At 44.9% G+C, this 23,313-nt stretch overlaps 1 protein-coding gene across 1 annotated transcript in view; it reads right to left on the reverse strand.

The window, feature by feature from the left end:
* Positions 1 to 2,476: 2,476 nt before the first annotated feature.
* Positions 2,477 to 23,313, reverse strand: part of LOC122548889 (disintegrin and metalloproteinase domain-containing protein 12) — a 257,353-nt gene continuing 236,516 nt past the window's right edge. The window contains exons 19-20 of the mRNA XM_087992297.1: positions 15,158 to 15,320; positions 2,477 to 2,563 (exon numbers count right to left, since the gene is read on the reverse strand). Coding sequence (XP_087848423.1) covers positions 15,178 to 15,320 — 143 coding nt within the window. The 3' untranslated portion in view covers positions 2,477 to 2,563; positions 15,158 to 15,177. The remainder of the gene's footprint in view (positions 2,564 to 15,157; positions 15,321 to 23,313) is intronic.

Here is a 23,313-nt window from a genome sequence, read left to right on the forward strand (position 1 = left end):
TATAACTGCAGCATAACAGCTGCATCCCTCGACTCTTACCCTTTAGGATATGATGACAAGCATTCCATTTATTAGCCTTCTTGGGTGTTTCCTGCACCTGTCTGTGTCATTTTAAAGAGTTGTACAAACCGATGAGAAGTAAATGTAGGGTATTCAAAGCCAGAGAACTGGAATACTAAGGATATTTATGAGAAAATAAGGAAGAAAAATGGCATATGATGCATGCCAGAATAATAATTGTAATAGAAACAAGAAGAGTATCTCAAATGTAGGAAAGAAGCTAAGGGTGAGATTCGGAAGGCTATGAGGAAAGGATGGCAGGTTGTGCTAAAACATGACATAAAACAAAAGGTTAGTGAAGTTTGGATTGGGACCTATAACAAGCAAGCAGAGTAAGGTCCCCACTGAAGCACAAGTTATAACTAAGGTACGAACTGACTACTTTCCTTTTGGCTTCACCAAATTAGAAAATGCTGACAGTGACCCAGTTGAAAATGTGGGTGTTGAGCAACTGAGACTTAAAGTGTTCGATAAAAATAAGGTATGAACAGGCTGGCAGCACACCAGGGAGACGGGTGTCCAGGACCAGATGGGATATGTCCTAGATTGCTGAGAGAGATAAGGGAGCAAATTGCAAAGTCATTGACAAAACTTTTACAGGATTATTTGAAAACAGGATTAGTCCTAGGGAAGTGTGACACATTGCAACTGCGACACAAATGTGTTTTAAAAAGAGGCAAAGGATAACCCAGGAAACTACGGATCTGTCAGCTTGACATCAATAATGGGAAAACAGATGGAGTCCGTATTATGAATTGAGATAAATATACACTGAAAGAAAAAAGAGGTTAATGCTAGAAAGTCAAAATGCCAATTTGTCAGGGGCGGGTCATATCTGACAAATCTAATTGAGATCTTTGACGTGGTACACAAGCATTGGGTGAGGGTGGTGCTTTTGATGTTGTACATTTGGATTTTAGTCAGAAGGTTGTTAGGATTTGGAATGAACTGCCTGGGAGAGTGGTGGAGGCAGATTCCATAGGAGATTTCAAAAGAGAGTTGGATGTATATTTGAAATGGATTTACAGGGCTACGGAAATAAGACTGGAGAATGAGACAAGGTGGGTAGCTCTTTCAGGAGCCGGTACAGACATGAGGGCTGAAGGGCCTTTGATTCTATATGAGAAATCAATATGAATCACGAAGACTATGGATATTGGGGCTATTAGGCCCAGCGTAGGAGGTTGGGAGGTGACCTTATGGAAGTTTATAAAATCATGAAGGGTCTAGATACAGTGAATGGCAGGTGTCTTTTCTCTTGGGATGGCAGATTTCAAAACTAACAGCATACCTTTAAGGTGAGAGGAGAAAGATTTTCAAAAGAAATGTGTGACGACTTTTTTACACAGCGTAGTTTGTGTGTGAAATGAACTTCTGGAGGAAGTGGTGGATGGGGTATAGTTGCAATGTTTAAAAGACATTTTGGTAAGTAAATAAATAAATGTTTAAAGCTATATGGGCCAAGTGCAGGCAGGTGTGTTCAGTTCAGTCTGCGATTATGGTAGAGATGGACTAGTTGCTGTGAAGGGTCTGTTTTTGCGTTCTATGACTTTATGACTCCAAGCATTTGATCTGTCTTTCAATCATGGTCAATATGTTTCTCAACCTCATTCTCCTGCCTTCTCTCAGTTACCGGGCGAAAATGAGGACTGCAGATACTGGAGTGCTGGAAAAGCACAACAGGTCAGGCAGCATCCGAGGAGCAAGAGAATTGACGTTTCGGGCAAGAGCCCATTTCTGGAATGAGACCTGATTCCCGATGAAGGGCTTTTGCCTGAAACGTCGGCTTTCCTGCTCCTCGGATGCTGCCTGACCTGCTGTGCTTTTCCAGCACCACACTCTCGATTCTTCTCCTTGTAACCCTCAATTCCCTCATTAATCAATAACCTATCTGTCTCTATCTTTAAGACACTGAATGACTTGTCTCCCGCAGCCTTCTGCAGAAATGAGTTCCACAAATTAACCACCCTCTGGCTTAAGAAATTCCTCCTTACCTCAATTCAAAAGGGTCATCCATTCATTCTGAGACTGTGACCCGAGGTCCTAGTCTCTCCTATTAGTGAAAACATCATCTCCATATCCAGTTGAATGAGGCCTCTCAGTATTCTGTAAGTTTTAATGAGATCCCCCATATCTTTCAAAACTCCATCAAGTACAGATGGAATTAGTTGGAATATTGTAAATCATGTTCAGCAACAACTAACTAAATAACTGCATGATAAAATTCATCATTTGAATCATCGTTTTTAACAAACAATTTTGAGTGAAATAGCTACTCAACAGGATAAGTATTTCTGATATATTTTTTCATTGGGAAATTGCAGTCATTCTGAATAAATCTTATTTTATCCATTGAATTGCATCTGGTATGCACCCTTCGCCCACTGTTACAGCATTTTAATACAGTACATGGTGATACACATCAATATTTGAGCATCATGGGTGCACATAGCAATTTGTCTTGATTCATAAGATCCTGCCGTTGGCTGGAAGGTTTCTGAAGCTGTGGAGAGAAGAAATAGTTTCAATCAATGGTCATTTGTTTTATTAATAAGAAGCTATCACCAAATTTATTTCCCCTTTGCTTTTCAGTGTTTTCCTGCTGTCTTGCTTTGTGAAGATAATCTGGAAAAGAATAAATGTGACATCTTCCAAGAAAGAGGGAAACACAAAGCAGTCAGGTACATGCCTAATTAGCTGAACATTTATAAAAAGGAAAATGCTGGAATGTATTAATGAGGAGATCACACTGAGATACACTATCCCACAAACCCTCAAAGACACCATCATGCCTCCCTCACACAGAGACACACCATAACACGCTCTCTCACAAAGGGACACACCATTACACACTCCCTCACACAGAGACACACCATTACACACACAGTCACAGAGGGACACATGATTACACACTCTCTCACAGAGAGACGCACTGTTACACAATCCCTCACACAGAGACAAACCATTACAAGTTCCTTCACAGAGAAAGATACCGGTACACTCTCTGTCACAGAGAGGCGTCCCATTACACACTCCCTCACACAGAGACAGGGAGTTGCACACTCCCTCACACAGAGACATACTGTTACACATTCCATCACACAGAGAGACACACCATTACATACTACCTCACAAAGAGACATCATTACAGACTCCCTCACACTGAGACACACTGTTACACACTACCTCGCACAGAGAGGTACGTTATTACACACTCCTTCACAGAGACACACAGGGGTGGCACAGTGGCTCAGTGGTTAGCACTGCAGCCTCAAAGAACCAGGGACCAAGATTCAATTCTAGCCTCGGTCAACTGTCTTCATGGAGTTTGCATATTCTCCCCGTGTCTGCGTGGGTTTCCTCCGGGTGCTCCGGTTTCCTCCCACAGTCCAAAGATGTGCAGGTTAGGTGCATTAGCCATGCTACGTTACCCATAGTTTTAGGTGCATTAGTCAGAGGGAAATGAGTTACTCTTCAGAGGGTCGGTGTGGACTTGTTGGGCTGAAGGGCCTGTTTCCACACTATAGGGAATCTAATCTAAAACCATGACAATCTCCCCCATAGAGAGGCACATCGTTACAAACGCCCTCACAGAGAGACATGCCTTTACACACTTCCTCACAGCAAACACACCATTACACATTCCCTCACACAGAGAGACCCACTATTACACACTTGCTCACAGTCATATCGTTATATACTCCCTCACAAAGAGACAGGCTGTCGCACACTCCCTCACACAGAGACACACTGTTTTGTCAGGTGTGTTCAGGAGGATTTCCTTACTCAGTATGTAGACAGGCCAATGGGGTCGAGGCCATTTTGGATTTGGTAATGAGCCAGGACAGTAACAGATCTCGCTGTGGGAGAACACTTTGGTGACAGTGACCACAATTGCCTCACATTTACCATAGCCTCAGAGAGGGAAAGGAGCAGTTACCGAGGGAAGATATTTAATTGAGGAAAAGGAAAAGGAAATTATGACGCTATGAGACAGGAGTTGGGAAGTACAGATTGGAGCAATTGTTCCACAGAAAGGGCACAGCAGACATGTGGAGACTATTTAAGGAGCAGTTGTTACGAGTGATACACAAATTTGTTCCTCTTTGACATGTAAGAAGGGGTAAGAGTAAGGACCCTTGGATGACAAGAACAGAGGAACTTCTCATCAAAAGGAAGAAGGCAGCTTAGGTAAGGTGGAGGAAGCAAGGATCTAGCACAGCTTTAGAGGGTTACAGGCTGACTAGAAAGGAGCTCAGAAATGGACTGAGGAGAGCCAGGAGGGGGCACGAAAAAGGCTTGGCAAGAGGATTAGGGAGAACCCAAAGGCATTTTACTCATAGGTGGGGAATAAGAGAATGATCAGGAAGAAGGTCGGGAACTTGTGCGTGGAGCCTAAGCAGACAGGGGAAGCCCTAAATGGAGTTTTTTGCTTCGGTTTTCACCAAGGAAAGGGAGCTTGTTGTGAATGAGAACATTGAGGAGCTGGGAAATAGTCTTGACCAGATCAAGACTGATATGCTGGAAATTTTGGCAAACATTAAGATTGATAAGTCCCCAGGGCCAGACCAGATTTATCTAGGTTGCTCCAGGAAGTGTGAAAGGAGGTTGCTAAGCCGCTGATGAAGATCTTTGTTTCCTGACTCTCCACGGGAGTCATTCCGGAGGATTGGAAGGAGGCGAATGTTCTTCCTCTTTTCAAGAAGGGGAATAGGGAAATCCCTGGCAATTACAGACCAGTCAGTCTTACGTCTGTGGTCAGTATGGTTTTGGAAAGAATTCTGAGGGATAGGACTTATGACTATTTGGCAAAGCATAGTGTGATTAAAGGCAGTCAGCATGGCTTTGTGAGGGGCAGGTCATGCCTCACAAATCTTACTGAATTCTTTGAGGAGGTGTCAAAACAGGTTGACGAAGGTCGAGCAGTGGATGTGGTGTATATGGATTTCAGCAAGGCATTTGATAAGGTTCCCCATGGTAGGGTCATTCATAAAGTCAGGAGGTATGGGATACAGGGAGATTTGGCTATCTGGATTCAGAATTGGTTGGCTGACAGAAGGCAGAGAGTGGTTGTAGATGGAAAGTATTCTGCCTAGAAGACAGTGTTGAGTGGGATCCCGCAGGGCTCTGTTCTTGGGTTTCTGTCCTTTGTAGTTTTTATCAATGACTTGGATGAGGAGGTTGAAGGTGGGTTACTAAATTTGCAGATGACGCAAAGGTTGGAGGTGTCGTTGATAGTATCGAGGGCTATTGCAGGCTACAGTGCGACATAGACAGGATGCAGAGCTGGGCTGAGAAATGGCGGAGCCGTGAGATTTTGCTACAGCTGTACAAGACCCTGGTGAGACCACACTTGGAATATTGTGTCCAGTTCTGGTCACCCTACTATAGGAAAGATACAGAGGCTTTGGAGAGGGAGCAAAGAAGGTTTACCAGGATGCTGCCTGGACTGGAGGGCTTGCCTTATGAAGATAGATTGACTAAATTCGGACATTTCTCTCCAGAGAGAAGGAGGAAGAGAGGAGACCTGATCGAGGTGTACAAAATAATGAGTGGAATAGATAAAGTCAATAGCAAGAGATATTTCACCAGGCCAGGACTGACTGGCATGAGAGGTCATCGTTTTAAGATATTAAGAGAAAGGTAAAGAGGAGACATCAGAGGAAGGTTCTTTACGCAGAGTTGTGAATACATGGAATACGTTGCCAGCAGTGGTGGTGGAAGTAGAGTCATGAGGGACATTTAAGCAACTGCTGGACATGCACATGGACAGCAGTGAGTTGAGGGGTGCCGAGGTTAGGTTGTTTTATTTAGATTAGGAATAATCTTCGGCACAACATCGTGGGTCAAAGGGCCTGTTCTGTGCTGTACTTTTCTATGTTCTATGTTACACACTCCCTCACACAGAGACACACCGTTAAACACTTGCAGAGAAACACATTATTGCACACTCCCGCACACGGAGACACACTGTTACACGCTCCCTCACAGAGATATGCCATTACACACTCCCTCATGCAGAGACATAACATCACACACTCCGACACAGAGAGGAATGCCAGTACCCACTCCCTCATCGAGTGACTCACCATTACACACTCCCTCACAGAGACACACCATTACACACTCCCTCATACAGACACACCATTACACACTCCCTCATACAGTTACACACCGTTATACACTCCCTCACACAGAGACTCACTATTACACACTCCTTCACAGAGACACATCATTATACACTCCCTTACACAGAGGCACACCATTACACACTCCCTCATACAGACACACCGTTACACACTCCCTCACACAGAGACACACCATTACACACACTCTCTTACACAGAGGCACACCATTACACGCTCCCTCATACAGACACAGAGACTCACCATTACACACTCCCTCACGCAGAGACATAACATCACACACTCCGACAGAAAGAAATGCCAGGACCCAGTCCCTCACCGAGTGACTCACCATTACACACTCCCTCACACAGACACACCATTACACACTCTCTCACACAGAGACACACCGGTACACACTCCCTCACACAGTTACACACAGTTATACACTCCTTCACACAGAGGCACACAGTTACACACTCCCTCACATAGTGACACACAGTTATACACTCCCTCACACAGTGACACACCGTTACACACTCCCTCACAGAGAGGCACACAGTTACACACTCCCTTACACAGTGGCACACAGTTATACACGCCCTCACAGAGAGACACACTGTTACGCACTCCCTCACACAGAGCAATACACTGTTACACAATCCTCACAGAGACACACGCCATTATATAGTCTCTCACAGAGAGACATGGCATTGCTCACTACCTCACACAAAGACATACTGTTACACACTCCCTCACAGAGAGACACACCAGTGCACACTTCCTCACGCAGAGACATAACATCACACACTCCGACAGAGAGAAATGCCAGGACCCAGTCCCTCACCGAGTGACTCACCATTACACACTCCCTCACACAGACAAACAATTACACACTCCCTCACACAGACAAACACACTGTTACACACTCCCTCACAGAGAGACACAACATTATACACGCCCTCACAGAGAGACACGACATTACACACGCCCTCACAGAGAGACATGACATTGCATACTCCCTCACACAGACAGACACACCGTTACACATTCCCTCACACAGAGACACTCCATTCCACACGCCCTCACAGAGAGACGCGCCATTGCACACTCCCTCACACTAAGACACACCGTTACGCATTCCCTCACACAAAGACACACCATTACACACTGCCTCACAGAGACACACCATTACACACTGCCTCACACTAAGACACATCATTACGCACTCCCTCACACAAAGACACACCGTTACGCACTCCCTCCCAGAGAGACAGACTGTTGCACACCTCCTCACATAGAGACACACAGTTGCACACTCCCTCACAGACAGACACACCATTACACACTTCGGCACAGAGAGACACAACATTACACACACCCTCACAGAGAGACACAACATTGCACACGCCCTCACAGAGAGACACAACATTGCATACTCCCTCACACAACAGACACACCATTACACAATCCCTCACACAGACAGACAGACCGTTACACACTCCCTCACACAGAGACACTTCATTACAAACAGCCCTCACAGAGAGACATACCACTACACACTCCCTTACACAGAGACACACCGTTCCGTACTCCCTCACAGAGACACACCATTATACAATCCCTCACTATTACACACTTGCTCAGACAGAGACCCACCATTTCTGCACTCCCTCACCATTATACACTCCCTCACAGAGAGGCACATTATTTCACACTCCCACTCAGATGTACACCATTACATACTCCATCTTTAAGACAGTCACGATCTCTCTCTCTCTCTCACCTACACACACATACACATACGTGAATGTTTTGCGGAATTGTCCACCTGTATGCAGCTATCCCCACTTCACCAACCTGCACCCCACCACTCCTTTTCTCTACAGCTCACCTTTCCCCCACCACCAGTCCTGAAGAAGTGTTGCACCCGATACGTCAACATCCCCACTTCCCGATGCTGCCTGGCCTGCTGTGTTCTTCCAGCCTCCTGCTTGTCTACTTCAGCATTTGAGTTCAGTTTTAAGAAAGGAAGTAGTAAGCTTCTGATGATCATTATTGATTTTCTGCAAGAGGGAGGAAATATGCTATCCTCCCTGGCCTAAATGTGACTCCAGACCCAGAACAATGTGGTTAACTCTCAACTGACCTCTGAAGTAGCCTGACAAGGCACTCAGTTGTATCAATAGTGACAAAATCTACAAAGAAAGGAATCCAGAGAAATCATCCGACTTTGTTCTAGGCTCTGGAAAGGTTAATGGCGAAACAGCCCTGTCAACGCTGCAAAGACCTCCTGACTGACATCTGGGGGTTAGTATGTAAGAGCTGTCTCACAGACTAGTCAAACAATAGACTGACATAGTCATCATTGAAGACTCGTACCTTAAAGACAAGGTCCCAGACACAACCATCACCATTTCACTGACAGGACAGACCCAGCAAAGGTGGTGACAGACCGGTATACAGTCAAGAGGGATTGGCTCTTGGGAGTCTTCAACAGTGACTCCAGATGCCATGAAGTCTCCTCATGTAGCTGATGAATCAATCTTCCTCCATGTTGAACACCACTTGGAGGAAACAACGAGAGTTGGAATGCCACAAAATATACTTTGGCTCGGGGATTTCAACACCCACCAACAAGATTGGCTTGTCAGCAGGACTGATAACAGTCCTACAATTTAGTTTCAGCAGCAGGAAGAGCGGGACCGTTGACCAGGGGGCTGATGGGAATCTGAATCACTGATTTAAAAACTTAACTCGTGAATAGGCGGAGTGCACACTGAGCAGGAGCAGACACGGACTGAGCAGACACGGGACTGAGCAGACACGGGACTGAGCAGACACGGGACTGAGCAGACACGGGACTGAGCAGACACGGGACTGAGCAGACACGGACTGAGCAGACACGGGACTGAGCAGACACGGGACTGAGCAGACACGGGACTGAGCAGACACGGGACTGAGCAGACACGGACTGAGCAGACACGGACTGAGCAGACACGGACTGAGCAGACACGGACTGAGCAGACATGGGACTGAGCAGACACGGACTGAGCAGACACGGGACTGAGCAGACACGGGACTGAGCAGACACGGACTGAGCAGACACGGACTGAGCAGACACGGACTGAGCAGACACGGACTGAGCAGACACGGGACTGAGCAGACACGGGACTGAGCAGACACGGACTGAGCAAACACGGGACTGAGCAGACACGGGACTGAGCAGACACGGGACTGAGCAGACACGGGACTGAGCAGACACGGACTGAGCAGACACGGGACTGAGCAGACACGGGACTGAGCAGACACGGGACTGAGCAGACACGGGACTGAGCAGACACGGGACTGAGCAGACACGGACTGAGCAAACACGGGACTGAGCAGACACGGGACTGAGCAGACATGGGACTGAGCAGACATGGGACTGAGCAGACACGGGACTGAGCAAACACGGGACTGAGCAAACACGGGACTGAACAGACACGGGACTGAGCAGACACGGGACTGCTGAGTAACTGAAGTAATATATTTGGGTGGTTGAGTTACCCGAAACATTACTTAGGTCGTGTCTCCAACCCATCCTCCTCCTCAAACGAAAAAAAGAGTTCTGTGCACTGTATTGGTTCAGTAACTAGTTTGTTTTTATTCTTTATTTTTCTACAGTCTCTTTAGGAATTTAGAATAGTGGGAATGGAGGTTAGGGCAGTTGAATTTTCCTCCTGCAGAATGTGGGAGGTCAGGGTCACCACCAGTGTCCCTGCTGACTGCATCTGTGGGAAGTGAACCCAACTCCAGCTCCTCGAAAACCGTGTTAGGGAACTGGAGCTGGAGCTGGATGAACTCTGGATCATTTGGGAGGTGGAGGGGGTTATTGAGAGGAGTTACAGGGAGGTAGTCACTCCTCAGGTACAAGAAAAAGACAGATGGGTTACAGTCAGGGATGGAAAGGGAACCGGCAGGCAGTGCAGGGATCCCCTGTGGCCGTTCCCCTCAATAACAAGTATATTGTTTTGGATACTGTTGGGGGGGATGACTTACCAGGGGTAAGCAATGGGGTCAGGGGTCTGGCACAGAGTCTGTTCCTGCTGCTCCGAGGGGAAGGGGGGAGAGGAGCAGGGCAGTAGTCATTGGGGACTCCATAGTTAGGGGGACAGATAGGAGGTTCTGTGGGAATGAGAGAGACTCACGGTTAGTGTGTTGTCTCCCAGGTACCAGGGTTCATAATGTCTCTGATCGTGTTTTTGGGATCCTTGAGGGGGAGGGGGAGCAGCCCCATGTCGTGGTCCACATAGGCACCAATGACATAGGTAGGAAAAGGGATGGGGATTTAAGGCAGAAATTCAGAGAGCTAGGGTGGAAGGTTAGAGCGAGAACAAACAGAGTTGTTATTGCTGGTCTGTTGCTTGTGCCATGTGCTAGCGAGGCGAGGAATAGAGAGAGAGAGGAGTTGAACATGTAGCTACAGGGATGGTGCAGGAGGGAGGCTTTCAGATACTTGGTTAATTGGGGCTCTTTCTGGGGTAGGTGGGACTCTACAAACAGGCTGGTCTACACCTGAACCAAAGGCGTACCAACATGGGGGGGTTGGGTTGAAACTAATTCAGCAGGGGGATAGGAACCTAAATTGTAGTTAGAATAGACAGGAGGTTGAGTGTAGTGAGATCAAGAATGAGGTTTCAAGATTGCAAGAGTGCACCGCTAAGCAGGAAGGTGGTTTGAATTGTGTCTACTTCAATGCCAGGAGCATCCGGAATAAGGTGGGTGAACTGACAGCATGGGTTGGTACCTGGGACTTCGATGTTGTGGCCATTTCAGAGACATGGATAGAGCAGGGACAGGAATGGTTGTTGCAGGATCCGGGGTTTAGGTGTTTCAGTAAAAACAGGGGAGGTGGGGAAACAGAGGGAGGTGTGGCATTGTTGGTCAAGGACAATATTACGGTGGCAGAAAGGACGTTTGAGGACTCGTCTACTGAGGTAGTATGAGCTGGGGTTAGAAACAGGAAAGGAGAGGTCACCCTGTTGGGACTTTTCAATAAGCCTCCAAATAGTTCTAGAGATGTAGAGAAAAGGATAGCAAGGATAATTTGAGATAGGAGCGAGAATAACAGAGTCGTTGTTATGGAATTTTCAATGTTCCAAATATTAACTGGAAATACTATAGTTCAAGTACTTTAGATGGGTCAGTTTTTGTCCAATGTGTGCAGGAGGATTTCCTGACACGGTCTGTAGATAGACCAAAAAGGTCAAGGCCACATTGGATTTGATACTGAGAATGAACCCAGCCAGGTGTTAGATTTGGAGGTGAGCACTTTGGTGATAGTGACCACAATTCGGTTAAGTTTACTTTAGTGATAGAAAGCGTTCGGTATATAATGCAGGGCATGAGTTATTACTCGGGGAAAGGCCATTAGGATGCAATTAGGCAAGATTTAGGATGTATAGGATGGGAAAGGAAACTGCAGGGGGTGGGCACAATTGAAATGTGGAGCTTATTCAAGGACCAGCTACTGTGTGTCATTGATAGGGAGGAAGTTGTCAATCAAGGGAGCTGTGGTTTACTAAAGAAGTTGAATTTCTTGTCAAGAGGAAGAAGAAGGCTTATGTCAGGATGAGATGGGAAGGCACTTGAGAGTTACACGTTAGCCAGGAAAGACTGAAAGAGAGAGCTAAGAAGAGCCAGGAGGGGACATGAGAAGTCGTTTGTGGATAGGATCAAGGAAAACCTTCAGGTTTCTGCAGGTATATCAGGAATAAAAGAATGAGGAGAGAAAGATTTGGGCCAAACACAGATAGAAGCGATAAGTTCTGTGTGGAGTTAGAGAAGATAGAGGAAGCACTAAATGATTTTTTTTTCCAGTATTCACACTGGAAAAAGATAATGTAGGCAAGGAGAATATTCAGTTACAAGCTACTAGACTGGACGAGATGGGATTGAGGTTCACAAGGAAAAGGTGTTAGCAATTCTGGAAAATGTGAAAATAGATAAATCCCCTGGGCTGGATGGGAATTATCTGAGGATTCTCTGAGAAGCCATGGAGGAGATTTCAGAGCCGTGGTTTTGATCTTTATGTCTTCATAGTCAACAGGAATAGTGCCAAAAGCTGGAGGATAGTAAATATTGTTCCCTTGTTCAAGAAGGGGAGAAGAGACAACCCTAGTAATTATAGACCAGTGAGCCTTACTTCATTGTGGGTAAAATGTTGGAAAGGGTTATAAGAGATAGAATTTATAATCATCTAGAGATGAATAAGTTGATTGGGGATTGTCAACACGGGTTTGTGAAGGATAGGTCGTGCCTCACAAACCTTACGAGGTTCTGTGAGATGGTGACCAAACAGGTGGATGAGGGTAAATGTTAATGTGGTGCATATGGATTTCAGTAAGACATTTGATAAGGTTCCTCATAGTAGGCTATTGCAGAAAATACAGAGACACGGGATTGAGGGCAATTAAGCGGTTTAGATCATAAATTGGCTAGCTGAAAGAAGACAGGTTGATGGGAAATGTTCATCCTGGAGTTCAGTTACTAGCGGTGTACTGCAAGGATCTGTTTCGGAGCCATTGCTGTTTGTCGTTTTCACAAATGACCTAGATGACAATATTTCATCTTCACTAACACTCAACACTGGAGGCCCCAGGGATGCATACTCAGCCCCCTACTGTACTCACTGTACACCCATGACTGTGTCGCCAAATACCAGACTAATGCCATTTACAAGTTTGCTGATGACACAATCATAGTCAGTCGAATCTCAGATGGCGATGAAACAGACTACAGAAGGGAGCAATTCTTAACTTCATCCTTACCAATCTGCCAGCTGCAGAAGTATCTGTCCATGACAGTAGTGGTAAGAGTGACCACCGCAGAGTCTTTGTGGAGACAAACTCCATCGTATTGCATGGCACTACCACCATGATATATAAGACAGCCTTCAAAAAGATCTAGCAGCTAAAGTCTGGGCATTCATAAGGTGCTGTAGGCCATCAATAGCAGCAGAACTGTACTCCAACACAATCTGTAACCTCATGATCTGGCATATCCCCTACTTAATCATTACCATCACGCCAGGGCATCAACCCTAGTTCAATGGAGAGTGCAGGAGAGCATTTCAGGAGCAGCACCATGCTTAGCTGAAGATGAGATGTCAATCTGGTGAAGCCACCAACAGAACTACTTACATGGCAAACAGCAGAAGCAGCAAATGATAGACACAACTAAGCAGTCCCGTAACCAATGGATCAGATCTCAGCTCTGTAGTTCTGCCACATTCAGTTGTGGACAATTAAACAACTCGTTGGAGGGGAAGGCTCCTCAAATATTTCCATTCTCAAGCCCAGTACATCATGAGCAAAAGGCTTAAGTATTTCCAGGAATCTTCAGGCAGATGTGCCACGTGGAGGTGCCTCCTCCAGCTGGCATCAGAACCACAGATGCCAATCTTCAGCCAATTCAATTCACTCTAATTGACATCAAAAAACAATTGGAGACACTTGATACTGAAAAGGCTACTGAGCTCTAACAACATTCTGGTGATAGTACTGAAGACTTGTACTTCAGAACTTGCCACTCCTTTCGCCAGCTGTTCCAGTACAGTTACAACACTGGCATCTATGCTGCAATGTGGAAAATTGCCCAGATATGTTCTGTACATAACATGCAGGACAAATCCAACCCGGCCAATTACTGTTCCATCAGTCTGCTCTCCATCATCAGTAAAGTGATGGAAGGTATCATCAACAGTGCTATCAAACAGCACCTGCTCAGCAATAACCTGCTCAGTGACGCCCAGTTTGGGTTCCCCCAAGGTCACTCAGCTCCTGACCTCATTCCAGCCTTGGTTCAAACATGGACAAAAGAGCTGAATTCCAGAGGAATTCCTTAACAATTCAAGACAATAATCCAAAAACTTAATATCAATATGCCTTCCTTGTGAGTATATCAATGTAAAGTTTTTGTCAAAGATCTAATCGTCATTTTCCATCTCTGCATATAACTTCCGTCCTTTGTCCTTGAGTGAACCTATCCTTTCCCTAGCTATCCTCTTGTTCCTTATTTCCCAATAATATCCCTGCCACCGATATAAGAGTCACCAGCAAATAATTTCTTGGATTATCCCTGTGACTGTTCTTGACTATTCTCCAGTCTTTTGGCACCTCACCTGTGGTGAAAGAGGACACAAAAATCTCTGTCAAGGCCTCCTCCCTCGTCCTTTACAGTATCCTGGGATAGATCCTTTCAGGCCCAGGGGACTTAACTGTATTGATGTTTTTCAACACAACTCCTTCTCCATTTTAATATCCACATGCCCCAGAAAGTCAACAGATCTCCCTATAATCTTACCATCATTCATGTCCTGCTCCTCGGTGAATACCGATGTGAAGTACTGACTAAGAAACCACCCAGTTCATCCAGCTCCACATATAAATTCTGGCTTTTGTCCTGATTTGGAGATGCCGGTGTTGGACTGGGGTGTACAAAGTTACAAATCACACAACACCAGGTTATAGCCACTCCGAAACCACCTGATGAAGCTAGTGCTTCCGAAAGCTAGTGCTTCCAATTAAAACTGTTGGACTATAACCTGGTGTTGTGTGATTTGTAACTTTGTTTTTTTGTCCTTGAATAGAACTATCTTTTCCCTTATTACCCTCTTTCTACTAATACATATGTAACATGCCTTGGGATTCTCCTTAGCCCGATTTGCCAAGAACATTTCATGACCCCTTTTAGCCCTCCTATTGCTTGTTTAAATTGATTCCTGCTTCCTTTATTTTCCTCAAGGGCCTCATCAGATTTTAGTTTTCTAAACCCCATCTGCTTCCTTTATCTTTTACTAATGCTTGCAGCTACTTTTGTTATCAGCCTATTCCAGGCACATTTCTAACCTGATCACCCGTAACTCGGTGTCAGGTTCTACTGAAGATGAAAGAAAGTGCTGAGGCCTCATTTTGCTTGTTGATTCTTACCTTGGACAGCCACCATTTCTTTAACCTGCTAGAGATCTTGCACTTGCAATCTTGGCTTTCTTCATAAATACCTTCGCGAAGAAATAGGCCAATACCGGGACTATTAAAGCTGGTGCCATGATCGTAACACTCAGAACAATCGGGTTAGGTTTACTTCCTGGAACTGACAAATAATGGGTCAAGTTACAACTAACAGAACTGAAGTGTCAAATTGGCTGAGCCTGAAAGAACATTGCTGAAAGAGTATGTCTGTGTCTTTTGTGGGAGAGTAGATAAAACTAGAGGAAATCATTTACTTATCATCATACTCACAATTCTATCTGTTGCAGGTGTGTTGGTCCGTGATAGTTGTGGTATCAGTTAGAGTGACCACTCCATAGTCCTTGTGGAGATGGGACCATCAGAAATAGCAACAGGATTAGGCTGCTTGGTCCTCGACCCTGCTCCATTATTCAATAGGATCATGATGTGGAGGTGTTGGATTGGATTGGACAAATCCCAAGCTTTCAGACTTCACCTGATGAAGGAGTAGTGCTCTGAAAGCTTGTGATTTCTGTTGGACTATAATCTGGTGTCACATGACTTCTGAGAGCAGGATCATGCCTGATCTGACACTTCTCATCCATTTCCCTGTTCTTTTCCTGTAACCCTTGATTCCCCAACTGATCACAAATCTATCCATTTCTGCCTTACATATGTACCAAGGGTCTCAGCTCCCATAGCTCTCTGTGGCAAGGAGATCAAACAAACCATCTGAGAAAAGAAATTCCTCCTCATTTCAGTTAACTTAGCAACCCTTAAATCTGCGACTATGCCCTCTGGTTCTGTTCGTACTGTTACGAGTTTTAGGAGGTCCCTTCAAAACCAGGTTTAGTGGTCCCTATGAAATTGAGAAAAAGTTGAGTCAGGTGAACTATCTAGTAAAGATGCCAGATAGAAAAAGAAGGGATGTCATGTGAGCACGTTGAAACCATATTATACTGGAGAGAAAGAACTGGAGAAACAGTTAGTTACTGCCCCACAGAGTGAGGAATCAAATCCAGATGATGTTGATTTTGATTTGCCTCAAGATAGGTTTAAAAAATGAAGAGGTCCTTGAGGAGTGAGATAGGTTAGTAAGCTATCTGTCTCAGGAACATGGAACAGAGTTGAAAGATTTGTTACTGCAGTACAATAACATATGTAAGAATCAGATGGGGAGGACTAATGCTGTTGTGCATGAAGTAGTCGTAAGGAATACTTCTCGAAAAAAAGGAATACTGCTCCAATAAAACAACACCCCTGTCGGCTTAATCCTTTCAAAGCCAGACAGGTCCAGGTGGAGGTGGAGGCCATGCTCGACAAGGACATCATCGAACCAAACCAGAGTCAGTGGAGTTCGTCGATCGTCTTAGTTACCAAACCGGACGGTACTCAATGAATCTGTGTGGATTATTGGAAAATCAACGACATTATAAAATCAGATTCATGTCCAGTTCCTGGACTGGAGAACTGCCAAGCCACTAGCATCTGGGGACTGCCAGGAGAATAGCTCTCTTAAAGGAAACATTGTCGATCAGTAACCAGTGAAACAGAGATCTCTAAGAAGAAGAAAAGAAAACCAAGGAAGAAATAATAGAAGATTTGACATCTGACAGGTTTTGAAAATTTGAAGTTTTGGTAAACCTTAATCAGGGGTTATATCGGACTAGTATTATAGAAGGGAAGGTAAAAAGTAGTTTAGTGGAAGGAGTTGTAAATATTTGTTAGTTAATTATTCTCTTTTATACTTTAAGAAATAAAGTTGTTGATTTTTACTTTAAATAATTCTTGGCCTCTCGGATTTTCACAGATTACTGCACGGGGTAAATCTTTTATCTGCTGCTGGTTTCAATTAAGCAGCAGCGTTTACCTCCTAGAATTTGAATGGTTTAGGAGCTTTTGTCGGTGATTTGAACAGTTTAGGGCTTGGATTTGGGAGCTGAACATGTTTAGACTGACTTGAATAGATTTGGGGTAGGAAAAATTCCAGTAGATTTCAGCACTTGCAGGTTAGTCTTCTTGATCTTTAAATAAAACATAGGTGTGACAATTTGTTTAATTTTTGTGACTTGTGGTTGATTAAATGAAAAGTGAGAGAAATAGCTCTTAAAATTGCTAAAGAGGTTCTGGGATTTGAAGATTATTCTCAAATTTGTGAAGAAGATTGAGAAGAAAAGAAAAAGGCCATGATTTTAGAATTAGCAAGAAGTTACATTTGGGTTTAACCAAGGACAAAAGTAAAGCTGAAATTGTAAGGAAATTACGTAGGTGTGCCAGAGAAACAGACAAGTGCAGTTGAGGAAGAAAAACTGAAATTACAATTGAGGAAAATGGATGTGGAAGATAAACAAAGAGAGAAGCAAAGAGAAAAAGAGAGAAGTGAGAGAGGAAAAAGAGAAAGAGAGAGAAGAGACAGGAAAATGAAAGAGAGAGAAGGATCTTAGCTGAGCAAAAAGAGAGAGAATTTGAACTTGAGAAGTTGTGACTTAGCAAAGTCAAGTTAACAAGCTGGAGATTAAAAGAGAAGGTCATGATATATACAAATATGTCAAAACCCTGCCACGTTTTGATAAGAAAGATGTTGAAGATTTCTTTATTTGATTTGAAAAATTGACAAGGTAGATGGAGTGGTCCAAGGATTTATGGGTAATGCTAGTTCAGACTAAAGTGGTAGGCAGCTAATGCTGGAGGAGTTTAAAAACTCATTTCCAGAGATGGGAAGAATTCACATGGAGGAACAGGCAGTTCAGGAAGCGAGAAGGGCAGCAGACCTAGCAGATGAGTACATGTAGGTGCATAAAGCAAGCTTCTGGCCAGAATTTCGTCCTGTGAGGGATACAAGTTGGGAGAAGGGCAAAGCCTACACTATGAAACCAAGAGTAGAGAGCACTGGTCAGAATTTACCACCGATTAAAGAAGCCCAAGAGGGTGGAAATGAGGTGAAAGGCCTCAGGTTTTTTCACTGTAATAGAGTGGGACACTGAAAATTCCAGTACTGGTGGTTTCAGAAGGACACTGGGAAAAGGTGTTTTCACCGCCAGAAGGTGGGACACGTAAAGACACAGTGCTGGTCATTAAAGAAAGGCAATGTGGGAAAAGAAGCTAAGCAAGTAGTATGTGATGGATGGCAGTTAAAGGAAGGGGAAAAGTCTCAGATACAGTTACCTGCACATCCACTAATATCATTTATTGTATCCATTGCTCCCGATGCGGTCTCCTCTACATTGGGAAGACTGGGCGCTTCCTAGCAGAGCGCTTTAGGGAACATCTCCGGGACACTCGCACCAATCAACCACACCGCCCCGTGGCCCAATATTTCAACTCCCCCTCCCACTCTGCCGAGGACATGAAGGTCCTGGCCTCCTTCACCGCTGCTCCCTCACCACCAGACGCCTGGAGGAAGAACGCCTCATCTTCCGCCTCGGAACACTTCAACCCAGGGCATCAATGTGGACTTCAACAGCTTCCTCATTTCCCCTTCCCCCACCTCACCCTAGTTCTAAACTTCCAGCTCAGCACTGTCTCCATGACTTGTCCAGACTTGTCCTACCTGCCTATCTCCTTTTCCACCTATCCACTCCATCCTCTCCTCCCTGACCTATCACCTTCATCTCCTCCCCCTCTCACCCATTATACTCTATGCTACTTTCTCCCCACCACCACCCTCCTCTAGCTTATCTCTCCACGCTTCAGGCTCACTGCCTTTATTCCTGATGAAGGGCTTTTGCCCGAAACATCAATTTCAAAGCTTCTTGGATGCTGCCTGAACTGCTGTGCTCTTCCAGCACCATTAATCCAGAATCTGGTTTCCAGCATCTGCAGTCATTGTTTTTACCTTTTTATCACATAGGGTTAACTCCAGGAGAGGTAAGAGAGGTAGGCAGCTAGTGCAAGAGTCTTCTGTACCTATAGCCATTTCAAACAGGTGTGCTATTTTGGAAAATGTAGGGGATGATGGATTCTCAGGGGAATGTAGCACAAACAGCCAAATTTCTGGCATTGAGACTGGCTCTAATGCTACGAAGAGATCAATTGTGTTAGGGGACTCTCTAGTCCGAGGTACAGACAGAAGTTTCTGTGGTCAGCAACGAAAAATCAGAATAGTATGTGGCTTCCCTGGTGCCAGGATCAAAGATGTCTCAGAGAGGAGCAGAATGTTCTCAAGGGGGAGAGGGGCCAGCAAGAGGTTATTGTCCCCATTGGAACCAACAACATAGGAAGGGATAAAAGCAAATTACCGCAGATGCTGGAATCTGAAACCAAAAGAGAAAATGCTGGAAAATCTCAGCAGGTCTGGCAGCATCTGTAAGGACAGAAAAAGAGCTGATGTTTCGCGTCCAACTGACCGTTTGTCAAAACTAATATCTGGATCACTCCCAGTGCTACGAGCTAGTGAGGGCAGGAATAGGAGGTTAGAGCAGATGAATGCATGGCTGAGGAGCTGGTGTATGGGAGAAGGATTCACATTTTTGGATCATTGGAATCTCTTTTGGGGTAGAAGTGACCTGTACAAGAAGGACGGATTGCACCTAAATTGGAAGGGGACTAATATACTGACAGAGAGATTTGCTGGAGCTGCTCGGCAGGATTTAAACTAGTAAGGTGGCGGGGTGGGACCCAGGGAGATAGTGAGGAAGGAGATCGATCTGAGACTAGTAAAGTTGAGAACAGAAGCGAATCAAACAGTCAGGGCAGGCAGGGACAAGGTAGGACTAATAAATTAAACTGCATTTATTTCAATGCAAGGGGCCTAACAGGGAAGGCAGATGAACTCAGGGCATGGTTAGGTACATGGGACTGGGATATCATAGCAATTACAGAAACATGGTTCAGGGATGGGCAGGACTGGCAGCTTCATGTTCCAGGATACAAGTGCTGCAGGAAGGATAGAAAGGGAGGCAAGAGAGGAGGGGGAGTGGCGTTTTTGACAATAGATCGCATTACAGCTGTGCTGAGGGAGGATATTCCGGAAATACATCCAGGGAAGTTATTTGGGTGGAACTGAGAAATAAGAAAGGGATGATCACCTTTTTGGGATTGTATTATAGACCCCCTAATAGTCAGAGGGAAATTGAGAAACAAACTTGGAAAGAGATCTCAGCTATCTGAAAGAATAATAGGGTGGTTATGGTAAGGGATTTTAACTTTTCAACCATAGACTGGGACTGCCATAGTGTTAAGGATTTAGATGGAGAGGAATTTGTTAAGTGTGTACAAGAAAATTTTCTGATTCAGTATGTGGATGTACCTACTATAGAAGGTGCAAAACTTGACCTACTCTTGGGAAATAAGGCAGGGCAGGTGACTGAGGTGTCAGTGGGGGAGCTTTTTGGAGCCAGCGACCATAATTCAATTAGATTTAAAATAGTGATGGAAAAGGATAGAGTTGAGGTTCTAAATTGGAGAAAGGCCAATTTTGATGGTATTAGGCAAGAACTTTCAAAAGCTGATTGGGGGCAGATGTTCGCAGGTAAAGGGACAGCTGGAAAATGTGATCCTTTCAGAAATAGATAATGAGAATCCAGAGTAAGTATATTCCTGTCAGGGCAAAAGGAAAGGCTGGTAGGTATAGGGAATGCTGGATGACTAAAGAAATTGAGGGTTTGGTTAAGAAAAAGAAGGAAGCATATGTAAGGTACAGACAGGATAGATCGAGTGAATCCTGAGAAGAGCATAAAGTCAGTAGGAGTATACTTAAGAGGGAAATCAGGAGGGCAAAAAGGGGACATGAGATAGCTTTGGCAAATAGAATTAAGGAGAATCCAAAGGGTTTTTACAAATATATTAAGGACAAAAGGGTAGCGAGGGAGAGAATAGGGCCCCTCAAAGATCAGCAAGGTGGCCTTTGTGTGGAGCCGCAGAAAATGGGGGAGTTACTAAACGAGTATTTTGCATCAGTATTTACTGTGGAAAAGGATATGGAAGACATAGAATGTAGGGAAATAGATGGTGACACCTTGCAAAATGTCCATATTACAGAGGAGGAAGTGCTGGATGTCTTGGAATGCATAAAAGTGGATAAATCCCCAGGACCTGATCAGGTCTCCCCTAGAACTCTGTGGGAATCTAGAGAAGTGATTGCTGGGCCTCTTGCTGAGATACTTGTATCATCGATAGTTACAGGTGAGGTGCCGGAAGACTGGAGGTTGGTTAACGTGGTGCCACTGTTTAAGAAGGGTGGTAAGGACAAGCCAGGGAACTATAGACCAGTGAGCCTGACATCGGTGGTGGGCAAGTTGTTGGAGAGAATCCTGAGGGACAGGATATACATGTATTTGGAAAGGAAAGGACTGATTAGGGATAGCCAACATGGCTTTGTGGGTGGGAAATCATGTCTCACAAACTTGATTGTGTTATTTGAAGAAGGAACAAAGAGGATTGATGAGGGCAGAGTGGTAGATGTGATCTATATGGACTTCAGTAAGGCGTTCGACAAGGTTTCCCATGGGAGACTGATTAGCAAGTTTAGATCTCACGGAATACAGGGAGAACTAGCCATTTGGATACAGAACTAGCTCAAAGGTAGAAGACAGAGGGTGGTGGTGGAGGGTTGTTTTTCAGTCTGGAGGCCTGTGATCAATGGAGTGCCACAAGGATCGGTGCTGGGTCCTCTACTTTTTGTCATTTACATAAACGATTTGGATGCGAGCATAAGAGTTACAGTTGGTAAGTTTGCAGATGACGCCAAAATTGGAGGTGTAGTGGACAGCAAAGAAGGTTACCTCAGATTACAACTGGATCTTGACCAGATGGGCCAATGGGCTGAGAAGTGGCAGTGGAGTTTAACTCCGATAAATGTGAGGTGCTGCATTTTATGAAAGCAAATCTTAGCAGGATTTATACACTTAATGTAAGGTCCTAGGGAGTGTTGCTGAACAAGGAGACCTTAGAGTGCAGGTTCATAGCTCCTTGAAAGTGGAGTTGCAGGTAGAAAGGTTAGTGAGGAAGGCTTTTGGCATGCTTTCTTTTATTGGTCAAAGTATTGAGTACAGGATATTGGTTAGGCCACTGTTGGAATATTGTTAACATCGGAAACATGTTGTGAAACTTGAAAGGGTTCAGTCAAGATTTGCGGAGCGTTTCAGAGAACACCTCTGGGACACCCGGACCAACCAACCCAACCACCCTGTGGCTCAACATTTCAATTCCCCCTCCCACTCCACCAAGGATATGCAGGTCTTTGGACTCCTCCACCGCCAGACCACAATAAAACGATGGTTGGAGGAAGAGCGCCTCATCTTCCGCCTAGGAACCCTCCAACCACAAGGGATGAACTTGGATTTCACCAGTTTCCTCATTTCCCCTCCCCCCACCTTGTCTCAGTCTAATCCATCGAATTCAGCACCGCCTTCCTAACCTGCAATCTTCTTCCCGACCTCTCCGCCCCCACCCCAGTCTGACCTATCACCCTCACCTTGACCTCTTTCCACCTATCACATTTCCGACTCCCCTCCCCCAAGTCCCTCCTCTCTACCTTCTATCTTAGCCTGCTGGACAAAGTTTCCTCATTCCTGAAGAAGGGCTTATGCCCGAAACATCGATTCTCCTGTTCCCTGGATGCTGCCTGACCTGCTGCGCTTTTCCAGCAACACATTTTCAGCTCTGATCTCCAGCATCTGCAGACCTCACTTTCTCCTCACTGTTTCTTATCACACTGTCAAGGGCAGAAACTGGAAGAGCTCAAGTTGTTATTCTCTCATCCCCTGGTCCTAGACATAACAGGTCTTCAGCTTTCGCTGAGCTTGACTATCACAAGGTTAAGTCGAATGTTTACAGAATTCAAACAGAAATAAGCTAACTACAGACCTTCATCAAAATATCGTTTACAAAGCTCAGTACAGTATTGAATTGAAGAAAAGCATTCTCTTTTAAATTTCACAGTAAATGGATAATTTTCCATTACAGTGGCTGAGTTAACTACATTGGCAGGTAGGGCATTCCACGCCCTTACCACTCTCTAGTGAAGAACCTGCCTCTAACATCTGTCTTCAATCTATCACCCCTTAATTTGCAGCTATGCTCCCTTGTATAAGCAGATGTCATCATCCTCGGAAAAAGATTTTCACTGTCCATCCTATCTAATCATCTTGTATGTCTCTCTTAAATTCCCTCTTAGCCTTCTTCTCTCCAATGAG

The sequence above is a fragment of the Chiloscyllium plagiosum genome, unplaced genomic scaffold (assembly GCF_037043375.1).
Source record: "Chiloscyllium plagiosum isolate Xiang-an unplaced genomic scaffold, Cpla_swu_hap1 HiC_scaffold_1, whole genome shotgun sequence".
NCBI lineage: Eukaryota > Metazoa > Chordata > Chondrichthyes > Orectolobiformes > Hemiscylliidae > Chiloscyllium > Chiloscyllium plagiosum.